Source organism: Prinia subflava, chromosome 10 (genome assembly GCF_021018805.1).
Source record: "Prinia subflava isolate CZ2003 ecotype Zambia chromosome 10, Cam_Psub_1.2, whole genome shotgun sequence".
NCBI lineage: Eukaryota > Metazoa > Chordata > Aves > Passeriformes > Cisticolidae > Prinia > Prinia subflava.
The window spans coordinates 28,086,113-28,105,851 of NC_086256.1; the positions used below are offsets into that span (position 1 = coordinate 28,086,113).

Sequence of the window (19,739 nt, forward strand, 5' to 3'; positions counted from 1 at the left end):
AACACGGCAAAGATGAGACACGGCATCAGGCTTTGAGGACGTGCGTGCCGGTGTACACACAGTGAATGAACCTCTGCCATTTGATTTGCTGCCTTGCTGCTATCCCAGCTTCTTCCTCTGTGCCTTCCAGCACTCACACATCCCTCACAGAGGTACCTTTAGTCCCAAGCCTCATTAGTCTGCCTGCTGTCCCCTGGTGCGAGGGGATGTGCATTAACCACATGAGCAATATCTGTGCTAATTTACCTTAATGTCTTGCCAGGGTGAGATTCTCAGTCTCCACAGAGCTGTCGGGCTCTCTGCAGCTCCTGCCCTGTCCCAGTGATCTCCAGACTCTGCTGCAGTCTGAGATAGAGTTGTAGGATCATGGAATGGCCCTTAAAGATCATTGAGTTCCAACCCCTCTGCCACAGGCAGGGACATTTTCCACGATCCCAGGTTGCTCTGAGCCCTGTCCAACCTGACCTTGGACACTGCCAGGGATGGGGCAGCCACAGCTCCACCCTGTGCCAGGGCCTGCCCACCCTTACAGGGAAGAATTTCTGCCTAGTATCTCATCTAAACCTGCACTCTCTCAGTTTTAAGCTGCTCCCCCTTGTGCTGTCACTAAATGCCCTTGTAAACAGTCTGTCTCCATCAAACCTGAACCATGGAATGTCTCAAATTGGAAGGGATCCATGAGGTTCATCAAATACCTTGAGTGTGCAGAGGCCAATTCATCCCAAGGTCTCCAGGGAGAAAAAAGCTTCATCAAAATGCAAGATCACCTCAATGGTGGGAAATGACATGATACTTGTGTCTCATGTGGAAGGAGGAAGGGGAAAGAGGAGGCCAGACCACAAAAAGAGCAGCTTTTATTGTGTGTACTTGACCAGTTGGGTGGATTTTGTTTCTCCATGCAGCTGCCAGCAGCTCTCTGGGTGAAAGGAGGTTTAAATACTGCAAGTCTTCAAACTGTGCTGCTCACACAAAATTTTATTTGGTGAGCATTTTTCTTCACATCCTTCATGTATTTCATTCCAGACAAAGCAAAATCTGACGTATCAGGTGTAACAGAGCATTACTGGCACTTTCAATTATTCTGGAACCAAATCAGGGGCATGCCTGTAGCATTTCCTCATGGATCTAGGGGGCTTCCTGCCTCCACCTGTGATCAACATCAGCTGCTTGTGAGGGTGGCATCTTCTGTGCTAACCCCTGAGGGATGGCCATTGACATCAGAATTGATCTTCCTTCAAGAGAAAAAGTTAGTCAGCCTGTAGTAAAGTCAAATTCCGCTGCCAGGCTCTTCTTTCTTGCCTGTGTGCTTAGGTGAGCACTCTTTGTGCCTTTGCAGGAGGGTGAGAAGCCCCAGAGTGTCCTTGTGTGGGCTGGGGAGAGCAGGAATGGGATCAGAGCACAGGGAGGGCCCCGTGCCCACGCTCTCTGCAGGAGCTGAACGGCCACACGAGCACAGGGAGCCTGTCTGGGAGAGGTGGAAAGCTGGGAAGTGCTCAGCTCAGATATCTGGCATCTCAGCATGAATTAAAAGTGCAGGCATCAGCACCAGGAAGTGTGTGCTCAGGCTGTGGAGTTGTTGATAGAGAAATGCAGCTGGTTAGTGAAACAGCAGTGCAGCTCCAGCTCCTGGTGTTTTATGGCTTTATCCTTCTCTGGAGGATGTTGCAGACACCTCTCAGCTGGGAAGGCAGGAGGTGGCTGTGGTACCTCCACTGGCAGCACCCCCTGGAATCGGGGCTGCAGCTCCAGCTGTGCCTGGCACGTGGCATTGGGAGGGCTCAGATGGCAGCTCAGTTCTGGAGAGGGTTGACTCAGATGCCAGTGCCAGATGTGTCGTGGATCTGTCTCTTGACTCCTCCTCAGCTGTAACTTGTAGGTGGAAAACTTCTACTCTCTTAAAAGTTTTATGCTGTCACCTGGCAGTGCTGAAGTACCTCTCCCTAAATTAAATAACAAGAATATTATTATTTCTTGTTTTATAAATTTTTTTTCAGGGAGATCAATCTGTAAAGCTGTTTTCACATTTCATTTGCTTAGCTAGTCCTTGTTCATGGACAAAGCAATGATCTATGATGAAACAGATAAAGACAGTGTTAGGGAGTGTTGGGAAAAGGGAGGAAAGAGCTTTTGCAAGGGAAGGCTCGTGTGGTCTTTGACCTCTGCAGAAACTGTTCTGCAGCTGGACACCTTTGAAGAAGTCCTCCCTAAAGGCTGGCCTTGCTGGACCCTTGGGAATAGGTGCCATCCAACATGAGCACAGAGCTTTCTGGGTCAAGATCCACATCTGCTTTAGGCCACTAACTCTTAATCCCATCTTTGGCTTTGAAATTTTAGGAGCAGAGCCTTAAATCTGCATTACAGGCTGATGGGGATGTGTCAGTCCTTTCCTGGGTTTATGGAGCTGTGCATCCTTCAGGTTAATAAGACGAGCAGTAGAAAAGATCAGTGTTAGCCTGTGCTTTCATTAATTTAAAGGTTCATAAATCCTGGAATGACCGGATGGCGCTGGGGCCGACTCTGTGAGAAATTGGCCATTAGTGACTCTAACTAACCGGGCAGGGAGAGGGCTAATCAAAGGTAATGGAGCAGAAAACTGTCTGCTTTGGAAGGAGCAAAACTGCTCTTCAGCCTTGGAGGGAAAGTGGACTGGCATCGAGGGGAGTCCAGTGACAAGCAATAGGATTTCCTCTGCCCTTCTTTAACCCTTGTCCTGCTGGAGGCATTGGCACACCCAGTAACAATCCTCACTGTCACAGCTTCTAACACCAGAGAACAACTTGAGAGTTAATTCAACCAAGGCATGACCAGACCAATGGCTGTGCTGAGGGTCTAAATCCAGCTGACATTAGGTGTGAGGGGGAAGGTAAGTGTGGAAGATGTGAGTAGACACGATGTAAGTGCCTGAAAGAAGGTGCTGATCAAAGTGAGGGGCAGTGAGAGAAATGGAGCTGTGCAGAGCTCCTAAATGGAGACTGGGAGTTTCTGGGAAAGAGCTTGGTTGGAGGAGACTGGGCTGTTCTGCCAGTAAAAAACAAAAGGCTGTGGGGGCACAGGAATAGATGCATACAGGAGGAGGAAAGCAGGAATGTTCTTTGTACTGAAAGTGAGGAGACAATTATCCTTTTTTGCCAGCAGGAGCAAAAGGTCAGCAATAAATCTTCAAGCGTTTCTGTTGTTTCCATGTTTGTTCAGTTCTGTGATATCCTGCCACTGCATTTGGAAGCCTTTGACACAGCTATGAATTATTCCTGCTTTGTTTTTCCTGACAGTTTCGAGTATTCACTGCTCCCTTCCACAAGGTAGGCTTCGCAGATTTCTGGCTGGCTGATCAGCTCAACAGCCTGGTCGTGATACTTATGGATTTGGAATACATGATCTGCTTCTACAGCTTTGAGGTTCAGTGGGAGGACAATGCTGGACTTCTGGCAAATACAGGTAATGTGCTCATGAGCCCTGGGAATGTGGTCAAAATGACCTGAGAAACATTGAGCCAGGCAACTTCCTAATTGTCTGTTTTAAGGAGGGTTATTCATAGTAGAGGAAACTAAAATAATTGGCATTTCTTGTAAACATGGCATTAGAGAGATTCTGCCTTTCTTCCTTCCATCCAGAGAAACGGAATTTCACGTCAGTGTTCATTTCCTAATCCAGTCATTTGGCCCGATGTGTATATCCATCAAAGAATTCAGACACAGTGCTCCTGATTGGAAAGAGAAATCAATTTGCCTGGCATTGTTGTTTTATTTCATAGTAGTTTAACCATGTATTTGCCTTCAGCCTCTTCCTGTTGCTCATGATGAGAATCCTGAGTTTGTTAAGCACAGCTGCCTGTGCTGTAGCCTGGTTCCTGCAGGCTCCACCGCAGTCCCCTGAGGCAGGAGAGGATGGAGAAGCTCCTTGGTGCCACCTCTTATTCCCTTGGAGTTGATGCTGCTCTGCCAGGGGAGTCCATGCTCTGTCTTCTCTTCTTTTCTAGCCAGAAGGAGCAGAGAGCTGGAATGTGAGTTTTGTCTCTGGCCTTGCCAGTGGCAAAACATTACCTGTCTCCTCACAGATGGGGCTGTTGACTTCCCATGTTAAGCAGTGACTGCTGGCAAATTGTATTGTCTGATGGTTTTGACACTTGCTGAGAGAATTTGCTGTATGCTTCAATAAGCATCAGTGTTCACTTTGTTCTTCCAATCTGTCTGATCTTTCCCTTCATTTTAAAAGACAGCATTGGGAGCAGCTAAATATTTACTTATTAAAAATAAAATTAAAATACATAAAGCAACTGCTTGCATAACAATTTGTCCTCTTCCAATCTGAGCAGTGGAATGATAGCACGGTGTTTTGGGATAAATATCAGCTAATAATGTGTCTCCCTTAGTGTGAATAAGAAACGAATGCTAGGCAGCAGGGTGTTTGGTTTAGATGTGCTGAGTGAGACAGCAGAATGTGCAGTTCTTGGGGAGTTCCAGGAGAAGCTGAGGGTTTCCTGGTCATTCCCTTGATAAAAAGAAGGCTTTCAAACATGCAGGAGGGGACACAATGGCATTATGGTGTGGTTGCTTCTCATCCCAGTTTTTGAAGCCAGACTATGCCTTGGCTTTGCCTTTTAAAAATCAAAGCGAAAAACACCAAACCCAGTCCCATACTGCAATGTGTTTTTTCCTGTTACAATGCACAAGGAAAACGGGTCAAGGACATTTTGGGCAAAGTAGCCTTTCAGAGCTGTCCTGCAGAGTTTCTAAGTGCTCTCCCATTTATGCACAAAACCCCAGTGTCGGAGGCCTTTTGTAATTCCATCCTTAATTTGATTATTCCCAGTACTGCCAGCAGCACTGAGCACATTTAAAAACAGATGATTTCTAATCTTGCATGTTAGTTATACTGGCAGGACTGAGGGAGTTAGGTGGTGATCTGTGGGGATGTTTTAGTGGTTTTGTGTCACCTGCACACCTCCAAGATGGAATACTGAGCTCCAGGATACTTTGGGCTTCTTGCTGTTTGTGTGCCTCAGTACCAGCCCTTGATGGGGAAACATAAATTGGTATTGCAGCAGTTCTTAAACTTACTAACTCTTTGCCTTAACAGCCTCAACTCCTGTTTTTCTTGCAGATAATCAGATTTGTAACAGCTACTCCTACGGAGTGAGAGCAGTTGTCCAGTGCATCCCTGCTTGGTTGCGATTCATCCAGTGCCTGCGCCGTTACCGCGATAACAAACGGGCCTTTCATCTGGTTAACGCTGGAAAATATTCCACCACCTTCTTCGTGGTGACATTTGCAGCCCTCTACAGCACTCACAAAGGTACTGGTGATTTTGGGGAATCCTTTGCAGCTCTCCTGGGTTTTGCTTTTTCACACAAGAGAAGCTCAGAGCCTTGAAGTGTGAGCTTTTCGTGTTTTGGCACCTGTGAAGCGTCTCTGGAGAAAGGCAGGGGCCTGCCCAGCTTGTAAAGAGTGTTTTAAGATCTTATTTTAGGTGTTTTTCACATCCCTGGTCTGCTTAGAATTGCACTTAGGGAGCGGGGGAGGGAATTCTTAGGTTCCTCTTTTGAAAGCTGAAACACCTGTCAGGTTTTGCTGTGAAGGGAGGTGAATGGGAGGGAGATATATGAGGAAAGGGATAGCACAGCAAATACTTCTCCCTTAACACTCATGAATATTTAACCTGGATCATCCAAGTGAGCGGTCCATCATTCCTAAATGTGAAGACATGTGCACAGTGCCAGGAAAAAATGCTCTCTCTGATTTTCCTGTGTGATTCTGTCCATGTTTTTTCTACAGCTGGTAAGGAGTTGTTTCCAATCCATTTAACTGCAGATTGAGCTCTGATCCCTGAAGTTCCTCATCTCCCTGGAAACGACAATTACTCGATTCTACTCTTGTTCTGAAGGAAAAAGCTTTTAGTTTCTGCACTTCAGGCAGTCGCCCTGCCTTTCATTGTTCTGAAGCCCTAAAAGCTGTATTCTTTCATCTGAGACTCTCTCCCTTCTATATATCCAGAAATTAGCAACCACACACAGTCGTGAGCAATTACTTAGCCTGGAGCATTCCCGTGGTGAGGCAGGGAGAGGTGTTGAAGGCATGATTTTATTTAACATGCTGGGTTTTCTGGAGGGGTGGCGGGGCTGTTAGAAACCTTCCCGTGGCCAAGAAATGTCTGTTCTGACGTAGCTGGGCCCGGAGTCACACTGATGGTGTTTGTCAGGCCTTGCATTTTAATGGCAGGGAGGGGCAGTGGCCCAGGCTGGCTGAGGGCTGGGAGCTGGGCTCTGTGCCCAGGGGTACATGGGGAACTGCTGTGGGAGCATCCCCTGTGCATCTCCTCCCCTCTGCCGTGTCCCTGGTGCTCTGTACCCAGGGCTACATGGGGAACTGGTGTAGGAGCATCCCCTGTGCATCTCCTCCCCTCTGCCGTGTCCCTGGGGCTCTGTATCCAGAGCTGGTGTGGGAGCATCCTGTGGGAGCATCCCCTGTGCGTTTCCTGCCCTCTGCCGTGTCCCTGAAGCTCGTTCCTGTTGGAACTCGTTTGCTCAGTGACATTCTGCAGCCCTGCAGTCCGGTTAGTCACCGCTGGGACGAGGCACGGACAGATTGCCTGGCTCCAGAGTCACTGCTTACATCCTCTGTAGCCAGAGCTGCTCTGGGGGGCTGACTAATGCTTCTGCCTGCCTCGGGGGGACACATTGCCAGAGCCTTCTGTGGAACCAAGAGGAAAACCAGCCTCTGTCAGAATGTCCTGTGTAAGAGTTCGACCTCTTTCCGCCGCCCTTGAAGTTTATCATCCACACCAGCCTTGCTGCCCCGGTTGTGGTCACTGCCACACGTAACTGGTGTCCCCTTTCCCAGTCTGGCAGGGAGTGGGCTGTAATGAGGTGTTTATGAGCCTTGTTCCAGTTGCTGTGAGGTGTTCCTGACTCCCAGATTTTGTCTGCCCAGTTTTGTCAATGGCACGTAGCTGTTGGTGTCACACACAAAAAAAAAGGATTTTGGAAGCTCTGTGGCCTTTGGAAATTAGGCATTAGCACAGATTTGTAAATGTCACTGTGCTGGGCTTTTCAGAGGGCTGCCTGGAGCCCTGGACATGTCCCCTCAGGCCTGGAGGCTGTTCCCATCCTGCCATAAATGCACTTTTTAGTGTGCTGTACCTGTTAAGAAGCCAATTTTATCAAAGTGCTTTACATAGATTGCCAGTTCATTTGGAGCTTGGAATCAGATGGTCTGTCATCAAGTTGTTATGATGCTACTGTTGAAAATAGATGTGCTGCTCGCCCACACCTTCTCTGTGTGTGCCCAAGGACTGCAAACACCCCTCTCTTACCTCCCGAACATCTGCTGGGGGGAGCTGTGTGTTCTGAAGAAAGGGCTGCCCAAAACTGGTGTCAGAGTGGAGAAGATCCTTGCTCCTCAGACCTGCTCTAAATTTCAGTAACAAACCTATCAATTGCTGTGGTATCAGGAGTTTTATTTAAACCCTTCCATGCCTGTGCTTGCAAGCCTATGAGTTACACCTCAGGAATGACAAATTCTGGCTGCCAGGAGAAGAAGGTAATCCCTGGCCTTTCCTTGGGAGGTCAGGTAATGGACACCAGTGGCCTTGGGAGGCCTGGGGGCATCACAGCCCTCTGAGAAGTCTCCTCTTCCTCCCTTTATTTGAGCACTGGATAATTTGTAGCTGCTCTGTGGGTTTCAGCTCCTGCCTGCCAGCAGTGTGGACTGTGTGGTTGGGAGGGTTTGCTCGTGTGGAAAGCAGCTCATTCATGCGCAGTGCACTGACAGCACTCTGTGTTTTCCCTGTTTGCTGCTGGAAAACAACTCCAACTAAACAAATGTACAAATGCCACCTTATTACGTTTAAGTGATGTTTCTGTTCTAGTCTTGTGTGGTATTCCCTACTCCAAACCTCCTCTAGTGAAGGATCCCCGCTGTGTAGCACCATGTACTGTGGGCTCTTGACAAGTATCTGTTTCCCCAAAATATCCCTGGTTAATAATTCATATTGCTCAGGCAGTGCATAATTCCGATTCTTTCTTCCCTCGGAGAAACCATTTCTTTACTTTCCTTCCTTGGATTTAGGTGCAGGGTGCAATTTTTTCTCTGCCAATTGCAGTTTGGATTTCAGACCTCTAAGACAGCAAAGTGAATTCTGTTAGGTTTTTGCTCCGGAACTTGCCGTGCTGTTGGGCTGGGGCCAGACCAGCTTTACAGGGGTAACTCCAAGCTGTCATCTTCATATTCAGGTATCATTGGGATTAGTGAAGCAAACAGGAGAGGAGCTATCCAGAACATAACACTGGAGCAAGCAGTGGTGGCAGAGATGAGTGCACAGCACGGCTCACAAGCACAGCCACGTTTCAGGGACGGCAGCAACAACACGAGGACAACTGTTGCTGAGTTCCCAGAGGAGGAATTCTCAGTATTTTTATCTCTCCCAAAGGAATGGGAAGCAAAGGCCGTGTTCTGTAAATAAAGTGCTGCGGGGTGTGTTTGCTCAGGCAAATGAGGCATGGCTGTAACTCGAAGCTACCTGGCAACCGGAGTGCCACCGGTGCCTGCCCGCTCTGTCCCCTTCTTTCCCACCCTGGCTTTGCACTAAGGAGCTCAGTGCTGGCATTAAGTTCCCTGCCAGTGCTGAGTAGCTTTCCCCAGAGCCAGCCAACAGAGTATTACCTTGCCTTATTTAATCCCCACGGAAAGCTACGTGCTGCAGGGGAAGCAGATGATTAAGCCCGAGCCTGGGGCGGAATATTCGCCCCGAGCACGGCGTTGTTCTGACATGCAACTGTGGTTCTGTGTCTCTGCTGTGTCTTCCCTCTGCCAAAAGCAGATGTGCTTTGCTTGACAAGTCACCAGCAGAGCAGCTCCCACTTCAGCCCAGCTTATCACAGCGTTTGTGGAATTGTGGAGTGGTTTGGCTTGGAAGGGACATTAAAGACCATGGGGTTCCAACCCCCTGCACTGGGCGGGATCCTTTACACTGTCCCAGGGTGCCCCAAGCCCCAGTGTCCAGCCTGGCCTTGAACACTTCCAGGAATGTGTTCCACAGCTTCTCTGGACAGCCTGTTCCAGGGCCTCACTACCCTCACAGGGAAGAATTTCTTCATAACATCTAATCTAACCCTGCCCTCTGTCAGTTTATAGCTGTTCCCCTTGTGCTGTCACTCCAGACCCTTGTCCAAAGTCCCTCTCCAGCTCTCTTTGAGCCCCTTTCGGCACTGGAGGGGGTTCTAAGGTTTCACAGAGCCATCTGGTCACCTCTCCAGGATGAACACTCCCAGCTCTCTCAGTCTGTCCCCATAGCAGAGGTGTTTCATCCCTCTGAGCATCTTCATGGGCTCCTCTGGGCTCATTCCAGCAGGTCCATGTCCTCCTTACACCAAGGGGAACCCAGAGAGGGCAATCCATGGGCGTCCCTTCCTGTATAAATTGTGCTTGCATTGAAGAAGGCACCCTGGCATATCTGGAACAGGCAGGTCTGGTGTCACTGCTCACTCAGACCTGACTCAGGCTGTGTAGGATCGGGTTGTTATATTTAGGTGTTCAGCTCTTCTAAGAAACAGTTGTGTTGTACTACTCAAGGAGTGCTGGTCACTTACAAAGCTTTTTAGTCATGGTTTATGCTCCAACTTTATTCCTCTTAAAATGAGACATTCCACACATTGTGGTTCTGCTGCAGTTTTCTCTCACCTTGATGCAGCTTGCTCACATGGTGTCATTGGAAATACCAAAATACAGATTTGGCTTCTGTGCTTGAAGAACTGAGCTTGAGTGCCTCTCTTTCATAATTATCTTGTTTTGTGGGATCTGCTGGTTCAGTGTGAACATTTTTTGTTTACCTGGCTGTGTGGGATTTTATCCTTTAAGTGAAAGGCAAGATGGTTTTTGGACATTGTCAGTTTGATTCACACACCTTATTCAATGAAATCCTTGTGGTCTGAGTAGTATCCTGCTACTTATTAACCTCTGAATTATTCCAAAGTTAATCCACGTGGCCTGGAAACTTGAGTAAGCATCTCCTCTTCCATCCCGCTCCCTCAGTTTTTCCAGGTGCTCCAAATGAGCCTGCTGAACACCAGTTGCCATTGGCTTGGGGTGCCCTGGAGAGCCCTAGGTTGGCCTAAGATAATGGAACTGCCATGCACTTTCTCATTAAAGAGCCCAGGAAATTGGCAGTAATTAAAAATACGGAAGTTAACTAAATAGGGCTGTCTCTGAAGAGCAGTGCTTCTGTCTGTGCTCTCCCCATCACTTCAGGAACAGGCTTCTCAGCAGTAATGTCTAATTTATGATTTTTAAAGGCAGCCCTAAGAGAAAAGGGCCAATAGAGGTGTGGAGTGTCAAGGCAGGAGCTGTCCTGCGATAAATGGCTGTTGCAGGAAGGTGTTGGACCATCCTTTACTAATAGAAAGCTTCAGCCAGGTCTGACCAGAGGAAGATGAATGGGGAATGTGCTGCTTTTGGGAAATGCAGTGCAGGATTCCCAGGCCTCCCAGCATACCTGCTGCCCTCTCCTCATTAATCAGCTGTTCCCAGCACTGACACGGCATCAGGATGGAACAGGTCACTGCTTCTGCCACTCTCTGTCCCCAGGCAGGGCCCTCAGGAGGGCTCCCACTTCCAGGGGAGGGATGGAGATGCCCAGCAGGACAGGGCACAGGCTGGGGGACATCCAGCTCTGCTGCTGGGGACTGCAGGAGGCACCTGGCTGCACCTGAGCCCTGTGGGTGCTGCCTCGTGTCACTCAGCCCTTGTCATTCGTGTGTTGGGAGCTGCAGGTTGCAGCCCCCGTGGAGTGAGGCTGCTGGTGGGTGGGACAATAAAGCTCTGTGATCCTACAAGCTTACAGCAGGAGACAACGAAGGGATGGCACAACTGGGACTGAAACAACATCATCATCATCATCAGTGCAACAGTGTACTGTCCCCCAGCTGAGAGAGAGAATTTCAGTTTTAGGGGGTGGGGCAGGGCAAAATAAATGAACGTTTTTGTAAGCACAAGACTTAAAACAAAAAAACACAAAAGGATGAAGCAAGTAGCATCTGTGAGATCCTGTTCCCTCCCTTCTGTGTTGATACAAGACCTCCTGTCTCTCCCCCTCTTCCTCAGCGCTGAAAGAGCTGTCAGCATTTGATTTAGGTGTCACAAGAGCCTTACAGAGTGCTTGGATTGACCTCTTGAAGTAAAACAAACTTTGTAATGGGATTAACTGGCTTCTTCCTTAATACTTGCCGTTTTCACACGCCTTCCCTTCGCGCGGCACTGGCAACTGCACCAGGATGATTATTGGGAGCCAAAACATGCACCGTCTGCCACACTGCTGCGAGCTAGGATGAGTTTTTGTGTGCAGCCCTGTCATCCCTGCCCAGGAGGCCCGCAGTAATGAGCTGTGTTCATTAGGCAGTCCTTCTGATCCTTCCCATCACAGCGGCAGCAGCGTCATTAGTGGGGAATCGCCGTGGGCAGACATTTCCTAGCTGGCCTCTGACCTCCCCACGGCTCTGACGTGGGGCACCCTGGGCTGCTGCTGCCTCAGCCCTGAGTGAGCCATTCCCATCCCAGTGATGGGAATACCCCGGGATGCTGCAGCAGGAGCAGCCTGGCCGGGGCGGAGGTGCCGGTGAGTGAGCGGGGAAGGAGGGCACAGCCAGCCAGCCCTGCTGGGGGAGCCTGGGAATGGGAATTCTGAGGGGTTTCGGCCACTCCCCACACACAAATGAGGCATCAAATCCCACTGGGAGGTCTTGCCGTGCTTTGTAGATGTGCAGATGTCAAGTGGGACGTGGGTGGTGACCCTGGCACCCCGTGATCTGTGGTTTGCTTTCTCAGCTGAGAGGAGATGGGGATTGAGAGGTGGGATTTGGGAAGTGCACCAAGAGCACCTTGTGTCACTGGTTATGGTTTTGTGTTCAGGGTGGCTGGGGCAATGGGAATGCTAATGAATGAGGTGTGAGTAAAAAGGGTGACCTCCTGATTCTTAATTTCACAGGCACTCGGGGGGGGAAGCCTGATCTTTTTTTAATGGAACATTTTAAGAAAAGCAAGTGGCTGCATTACAAGCAATCTTCCTGTCAGATACACGCAGGTCTGGAGTCTGTGGTGGTGCAGAAATGTAGGAGATGCAATCATCTAACAGTTCTTCTCTTTTGCTTTTAAAAGATGTAAATTTTGAAAGGATCTGCTGCTGGGTGTCAAAGCACTGTAGAGGTAGCAGATGACATTGTGTCCCCAACCCCGAAGTGTCCACCAAAGGCCCTGATTACCATGCTATTCATTTCTGGTCATGAATCCAGATATTCTTATTAGTGAGACTTCTGGCAAATGCTTTGATTGGAAACCCCATCCTTCTCAAGGTAGCCGTTTAACCTTCCCTAAGAACACTTCTCAAAAGCTACAGAAGGCACCAGAAAAGAACCAGCTCAAATCTCAGCCACGACTGACACGCTTCTCCTGTTTGCACTTAAATCACACTTGTCAGTTTGTGAGGTACAAGCCAGGAGTTTGCTGCCGTGTCTTGAAATTAGACAGAAACCAACACAAACCTGCAGAGGGTTTTTAATCCAAACACGGTGTTGGGATTTCCCTGCTCTACAAATGTAGACTCGTGGCTAGAAGAAGATATGAGATGTTGCCTCTTGACAGTTCTTCGCTGCTGCTTTGCTTAAATTGTGCCCGGAGGCGATTGCAGAGGTTTGCACAATCCAAGGGAGGGTTCTTAGGGAAGAGCCGGTGTTTGGCAGGCACGAGGGCGAGCCCTGCCTGTGCTCCTGTGGGTTATTCTTGCCTTTTAACTGCATTAAGTCCCCTGTCATGTCCTGGCTCTGCCATTGATCAGTGCTAAACAGCAGGACGTGCTGGCTGGGCAGAAAGGCAGCGCTACCCGCTCATTAAGATATCTAATTACTGAGGGGAAAGGTAATGCTGTGCTTCGAGCAGTGAGGTGTTAGACAAATGCTTGGGGATGTCACTCTGATGGCAGTTCTTAGGCAGGTGAGTCACTTCTGGCTGTCACCCTGCTCTGTGCTGTGCTGGGATGGAGTTAATGGGCACACACATCCCTGGGCCTGCTCAGAGCTGCGCTTGCCTTGCACGCTGAACACATTTGTGCTTTGCCACTGCTTGAATCTGTGACTGAGGCTGGGTTTGGCGAGCCTGGACCCGGAGCTGGTTGGCAGAGTAGTCAGCTCTGTGTAGCAGGGCTTACCTGGCTGTGTTCCCTGATAACCTCCTGCTTCCTGCAGCTTTCATCAGAGCCTCCCCATCAGCACAGCCCGCGGCCGGCCACGGTGGGTGACACGCCAGGAATGCTTATCAGGGGCCATTGTGCTCTTATCCAGCCCTTCAATAATACATGGCATTGATTTCTGCTGTGTTGAATACTATATAGTGTTTACATTCCCCAGAATAATTCAGCAGGGTAAACAGATAGTATTCTTTGGAGGTAAAGTCAATATTAACAGCGTTGGGGAGAGCACTCCTGTCTCTCTTTGATGGAAAGCAACCTTTTCTCTTGCCTGGGCTTCGAAGGGGCTGTAATTTCTGCAGAGCAGTGTTCCCTCAGAATGCCTGTCAGAGGCAGTGGCCCCTGGGGCTGGTTTGGGGATCCAGGATATTGCCTGTCAGCAGTTTTTGCAGGCAGTAAATTCTGCTGCTGCGAGTGCCTTTGGCTGTTTTCTGGGACTGTGGCTATTCACAGCTTCAGTTCAAAGGTGGAAGCCATCCATTATTTATCTAGTTGACCTTCTGGAGCAATTTGAGGTGTATTTGTGCAGAGGATCTGCTGGAATTGCCTGTTAGAGGGTAAACTGAGGATGCTGATGGAAATTCTGTGGTGAAGGCTGCCAACAGCTCCCGTGGCACACTGCTTTGTGGCACTGTGCACTCAGGTAGCCTCTGGCACAACTGCACATCTCCCAGCTGCACACATGGCACTGTGAGCACTGGAATCAGCCCATCCTCAGGCTTAGAGCTGCACCTGCAGCTTCAGAGGTTTTGTGCTGGTGCTGTCCTGTCCTGCACGTGCTGCTTTGAGTAGCAGCAGCTCAGGAAGTTGCTCCGTGGTGGTGCCTCTTGGAGCATGGAGGAGGAAGGTTCTTTGTGCCTCTCTTGGGGGGATGTCACTGGTGCCATGGGGGTATTGAAAACTTTGGGTTTTTTCCTTCCTGGAGAGGCTGAGATCTGCCAGGTGTCCCGAGTGCTTTTCTCATCCAGAGGCTCTCCTCCTCTCTCGTGGTTTTTGGTGTTTTCTAGCACCTCATTAAACAAAGAAAAAACTCACAGGATGAAACAGTTCCTGCTTAAATAGACCCTGACATCATCATAAATATGCAGAGCTCTGTATTGCTCGTGGAAAACCGGCAGGCCAGGAGTTGATGGAGCCTCTGGGCAGAATATGAATGCCTTGATTTTTCTCTCCCCCTGAGCAGCAGTGAAGAGGGCTGTGAGGACCAGCCAGCAGAGACCCAGCTATAATTGCTTGCCTGGAGCAGTAACATATTTCTGCACACCAGCTGAATACCAATGAGGACAGAAGGAAGGAAGGTATCAAACAGAACTGCAGGCAGGAGGAAAAGGAGGATGAGTGATTAAAGGAAGGACTCGGAGGCCAAGACTGAAGACAATAGGCTAGTTCTGATTAGGGCATTTTACCAGGGAGGGATTTGGGGTTTTAATGAATTTTTTCAGGAGCTGAATGCATTGCAGAGCTAGTTGGTGAGAAAGGGGCCAGCAGTGTGACCCCAGGTGCCACTGGAAAGGCTGCTGCAAAGACAGAGGCAGGGAGAGGGGAACTGAGCCCAGGATAACTTAACTGAGAGCAAGCTCATCCTTTTGAGATTGGTGAGATTAGATTTCTCACTTGGGCCTTTTCCTTCCCAGTTCTCCTTTCTGTAATTGCTCTCAAGAACCTGTGCCATATGCTCTGGGGTGACCCTGCTTGAGCAGAGAGGTTGGACCAGGTGACCCACTGTCCCCTTCAACCTGAGCCATTCTGGGATTTAGGTTTAAGCAGCAAGAACCTTTGAAATCCCCTTCCTCTGTAATTGCCAACTTAGCACAGAGTTTTATTCACCCCTTGTGAGCTTGGAGATGATAATCAGGGGGCAGACCAGCTCCTCCATGACCACAGAACTCCAAAGGAGCTCCCCAGCAACGCTTCCCTGCTCTTCTGACTGCTCCTGCAGGGCATGGCTCAGGCCAGGGATGCCATGGATGGTGCTGGCTGCACTGCCTTTTCCAAGGCTGCTCCATGAAGGTGTGGAATGAGACTCAGTTTATTTGAATTCTGTCCTTAAGGAGAAAAAAAAAAAAAATCAACCCAGCCCAAAGCAGCATGATGTAACTTTCAAGCCTAAGGTGAGAGGAAGCCCGCAGCCTCACAGGATGTTTTGGATCAGTTTAGATGCTTTGAAAGCACATACAACCCATGAACAGCCTCTGAATTATCCTTTAGGGTCTGATAACGGGAACTAAACATGGAGATCTAATGAGCTAAAAATAATGCTGGAAAGAACAGGCTTAGTGTCTCATGAGTCACCGAATGTCAGCATCTGCCTTTTCTTCCTGAAATAATGTCGTGGAGACTTTGGAGGAGCTAGGGGTGGGGGGGAACGAAGCCTGGCAGTGCAGCCCTCATTGCTAAGCTCCAAAATCCTCACCTGTGTCCCTTTCTGTGGGCAGCTGCACGTTAAAAATAGCCTAGGAGAGGCTGTTTCCAGGCAGCAGCAGCAGCAGCAGCGTTGGAGGTACCTGGGCACCGGGCGCTGCTCCCCGCTGATGTCACGGCTCTGCAGGGACCAGGACTGCGATGCTGCTCCCGGGTCTCGGCCAGGCCAAGGATGTGGGATGTGCTCAAAGGCTTCCAGCCGTGCCCCAAAGCAGGGAGGCTGCTCAGAGCCGGGAGCTGCAGCAATCCCGTGCCCCTTTCCTACACCGACAGTGCAAACAGGCTTTGCTGCATGAGTGGCGTTCAGAGGTTTGCCTTGGGGGGTGTTTTGAGAGGGGAAGGAGCGTGTGGGTTTGATCTATATCCTGCACATCGTGTCCAGGAAGCCTGAAAGGGGTAAATGGGAGGAATGCACTCTCATTTTCACCTCCATTAATTTTATCGGATTGCGGCGTTACATTTAGATGGTAATTGCTGGAGATACAGAGGGAAGGAGAGGGCAGATTGCCCTGTTGCTCCCTGGCTGATCAGCTGCAGGGATTCTGGTTTTTTTAAAGCCACATATGTAGGGAAAGGTGCTGTCATGTAGTGTGGTGTTGGGCTGAAAACATCCTTTTTGTACTGGAAATGTTATTTGCTTTGTTAGAGGGAATCGGTGAATGGGGCTGCACAGAAAGGAGAGATTCCTGCTAGCAGCCAGGTGCAAAAGGTCTCAGCCTTCCGAAGCATCATAATGTGCTTTATTTGCATGAACTTTCTGAGCCAGCTTTTCAAAAGCAAGCAGAATTACCAGCTCTGTTTGGTTTTCCCCAGCCCAGCTGATGTAGGGAATTGGAGCCGAATTGAGAGCAATGTAACCTTTTCATTTAAGGGGGGCGTGGGGAACAACTTAGTTGGAAAAACCTACCCCTAGCTGAGCAGGTGGTGGGCCCACAGTGTCCTGTTTCCAAAGAGGAGCTCTGTATGGGTATTTACAACTCCATAGAGAGCCTGCTTTGGGATTTGTACATTTTAATGTGCTGCTGCCTTTTCCCTTGCTGCCACCAGCTCTGAAATGGCTGTGGTGATTCCTGTACTGCCCATGCTCTTCAGGCTTTTAGGGCACTAACTCGCAGTTGCTGATGTGAATAGAAACCCAAATATTTTCTTACCAAAGCCTCCCAGCTGAGCCCTGCCTCAGCGCTGTACCCTTTGTACAAGCCCGTGTCCTTTGCCAAACATGGCCCGCAGCTTCCACCTGCTGTTCAGAGCCAGAACGGCAGCTCTGCCCTAAGCCCAGGAAAATAAAAATCATGGAATATCCCCAACTGGAACCCACAGGGATCCTTGAGTCCAGCACAGGACCATCCCCAAAAATCCCACCACGGGCCTCAGGGTGTTCCCCAAACCCTTCCTGAACTCTGGCAGGCTCGGGACTGCAACCGCTTCCCTGGGAGCCTGTTCCAAATATTAATGCAAATTTCAATCCCAAGTGCTGAAAGTTCAACGAGATGAAAGTGGAGTTTGAATAACAATATAGAGCAGGTGCTGCTAAGGCTTTTGGTTTGGCTCAGGTTAGTATTTGATGAGTTTTCCCAGAACTTGGATAGAAGAGGTGATTTCCACTGCTCAGATGAGGCAGTTTGTAGCTGTTTTAAGAAGGGATGTGCTCTCAGTTCTACAAAGTGTGTTGTTCTTCTCTTTTCCAGCTAAAAACCACAGTGACACCCAAGTGTTCTTCTACCTGTGGATTATCTTCTGTTTCATCAGCTCTTGCTATACCCTCATTTGGGACCTGAAGATGGACTGGGGTCTCTTTGACAAAAATGCTGGTGAAAATACCTTTCTCCGAGAAGGAATTGTCTACCCACAGAAAGTGCGTATGCAGCCCGCCCTTACCTTAGGGACAGCCTTGTAACATTTTAACCAGGCTTGCTGAGTTTTAGAGCATGTTGGGGTTGGCCACTGGGGCATTTCAATGCTCCAGGCTGGGGTTTTCCAGCAGTGGAGCTGATTTGTTTCCAAGAGATCATTTCTGTTGGTTTTGCTTGAGTCTGAGCAGCAGATTCTGTATCTCCCCGAAGAGCTGATGAGTCTTTTCTATGCAGAAGGTGTTTGCTGAGCTGTTTTGTTCTTGTTGCTCCTCAGGCATACTACTACTGTGCCATTGTAGAGGACGTCATCCTGCGTTTTGCGTGGACCATCCAGATCTCCCTCACCTCCATGCAGATCTTCCCCTACGCTGCCGACATCATTTCCACCGTCTTCGCCCCGCTCGAGGTGTTCCGGTAAGGCTGCTGGGCTCAGCACCTCGTGGCTCTTGCAATGATTGTCACATTTTTGTTCTGCAGCATCAGCATGGGGGGGAAGCGCCTGGGTGCCTGGATGTGGAATTATACTGGTTTTTATTTCAAGGAGACCAGGATTAACAGGAATATTTAATTCAAGCAGGGTGAAGAAAGGGGTAGGGGGCTTTGCCACAGTGTGGAGCTGAGTCCTTCACACTGAGTTTGCAGTTCCTTCTGAACCATAATCTTGAGGGGTTAGTCTTTACCAAATTTCTCTTTGAAATTTCCCGTTGAAACTTCACTTCATCCTCCAGCTTCTCATCTTCAAACCTCTGCTTCTTTTCCAAATTCTAATTTGTATCCTGCATCATTGATTTGGATGCTTCAAGGTTCCAGGACCTTCAAACACCTTTACTGTAGCTGGAAACCCACGCCCACAGCTTCCTGGGAAGAACTTGAACCCGACCCTCACTCATGTGGATGCTGCTGGAGGCGGCCTTTGGCTTGTAATGCTTGGTGCCTCCATGCTCTCCACATTAGGGCTGTCAGCATCAGGACAGGGAATAAGCCTGACGGGCTCTGTTCTTCTCCAGGGGAAAGATGTTGCAGCAGGTGCTGCTGTTAGTCCCTGGATGGGGGGGGTTTATCTTCTTTTTTCTGTTAGAGCCGGGACTAAATGCTCGGGAGACGCAGTTCGTGTTCGGACTCAGATGTTTATTAATTCTTTTCTATAGTACAGTCTCAGGTTGTGAGTTGTAGCTAGCAAGGTAGAAAATGGCTTCATCTTTAACTCTTTCCAAGGTCTTTTAAGCACAAACTGTCCAATTATGAAATGACACCTATACTATTTTTACTTTTAACCCAATAACCAAACACCCATGGCCTGCAGTGCAGATTTTTCTACCCAATTACAAAAGACCACCCAAAGCCATGAAGAAGAAAGTGAAAGAAGAACTTAACCTATGCCCTGAATTCTCCATCTTGCTTTATATATATTACTACATATAAAACCTTGGTATATAAATATATTATATATTATATATTTATTTAATATATTTTACCTTAGTAAAAATCAAAGCTTTTCACCCTATTCACTTCTATTTAAACTACACACCCATAATCCCAGGGCTATCACTCAATTTTGGAAGCCTCCTCCATGGCCTCAGGTCAATGCAGTGTTTGCTTGGACATCAGTGCCTGTCAGCACAGAAAGCCCAAAATTCTCAGTGCCCAGGGTTCCAACACCTGCATGTCTCTCCAGGTGCACATCCCGATTTTTGGGCCCTAGAGATTTTAGCCTGCTGGTAGCTGCTAACTCCTTTAGCACAGGAACAGTTTCTTAGGAAAGCTTTTTCCCAAACAGTTTTGGCAAAACAGCTATCCTGTCCCAAAATTGTCTTCTCCAGGTGGTGTTTGCCCTTCTGGTTCTCAGAGAGAGTTGAACTTGGGTCTCCTGCGTGGTAGGCAGGGACTTCAGCTACCGCACTACTGGGGAAGGTCATTTGGGGAAAGGATAGTTGTTTTCCCAAAGTTTTTTGGGGGAAAAGCTTTCCTAAGAAATTTTCCCTTGGGAAAGGAGTTAGCAGCTGTTGGAGTCCAGGATATCCCTCTGGCCGCCCTGGAGGGTTTGGAGACTGGACAGGGGGTCTGGGATCTGTACAGGGGGCTCAGCCAGCCTCACACAGAGCCCAGGAGGACACTGCCCTTGATTCCTGGCCATGGGAGTGAATACTCACAGGCAGGAAGAATCACAAACCGAAAGAATTTAAAATAAGTAGTAGCTAGTTTATTATACAGTGTAAATGTAGAATCTAGGATTTTTAG

At 48.9% G+C, this 19,739-nt stretch overlaps 1 protein-coding gene across 1 annotated transcript in view; it reads left to right on the top strand.

Moving 5' to 3' along the window:
• XPR1 (xenotropic and polytropic retrovirus receptor 1) overlaps nt 1–19,739 on the top strand; it is a 110,637-nt gene that overhangs the window by 86,466 nt on the left and 4,432 nt on the right. Inside the window, exons 10-13 of the mRNA XM_063406603.1 lie at nt 3,270–3,435; nt 5,101–5,292; nt 17,337–17,503; nt 17,776–17,915. Of these exons, the coding sequence (XP_063262673.1) occupies nt 3,270–3,435; nt 5,101–5,292; nt 17,337–17,503; nt 17,776–17,915 (665 nt within the window). The remainder of the gene's footprint in view (nt 1–3,269; nt 3,436–5,100; nt 5,293–17,336; nt 17,504–17,775; nt 17,916–19,739) is intronic.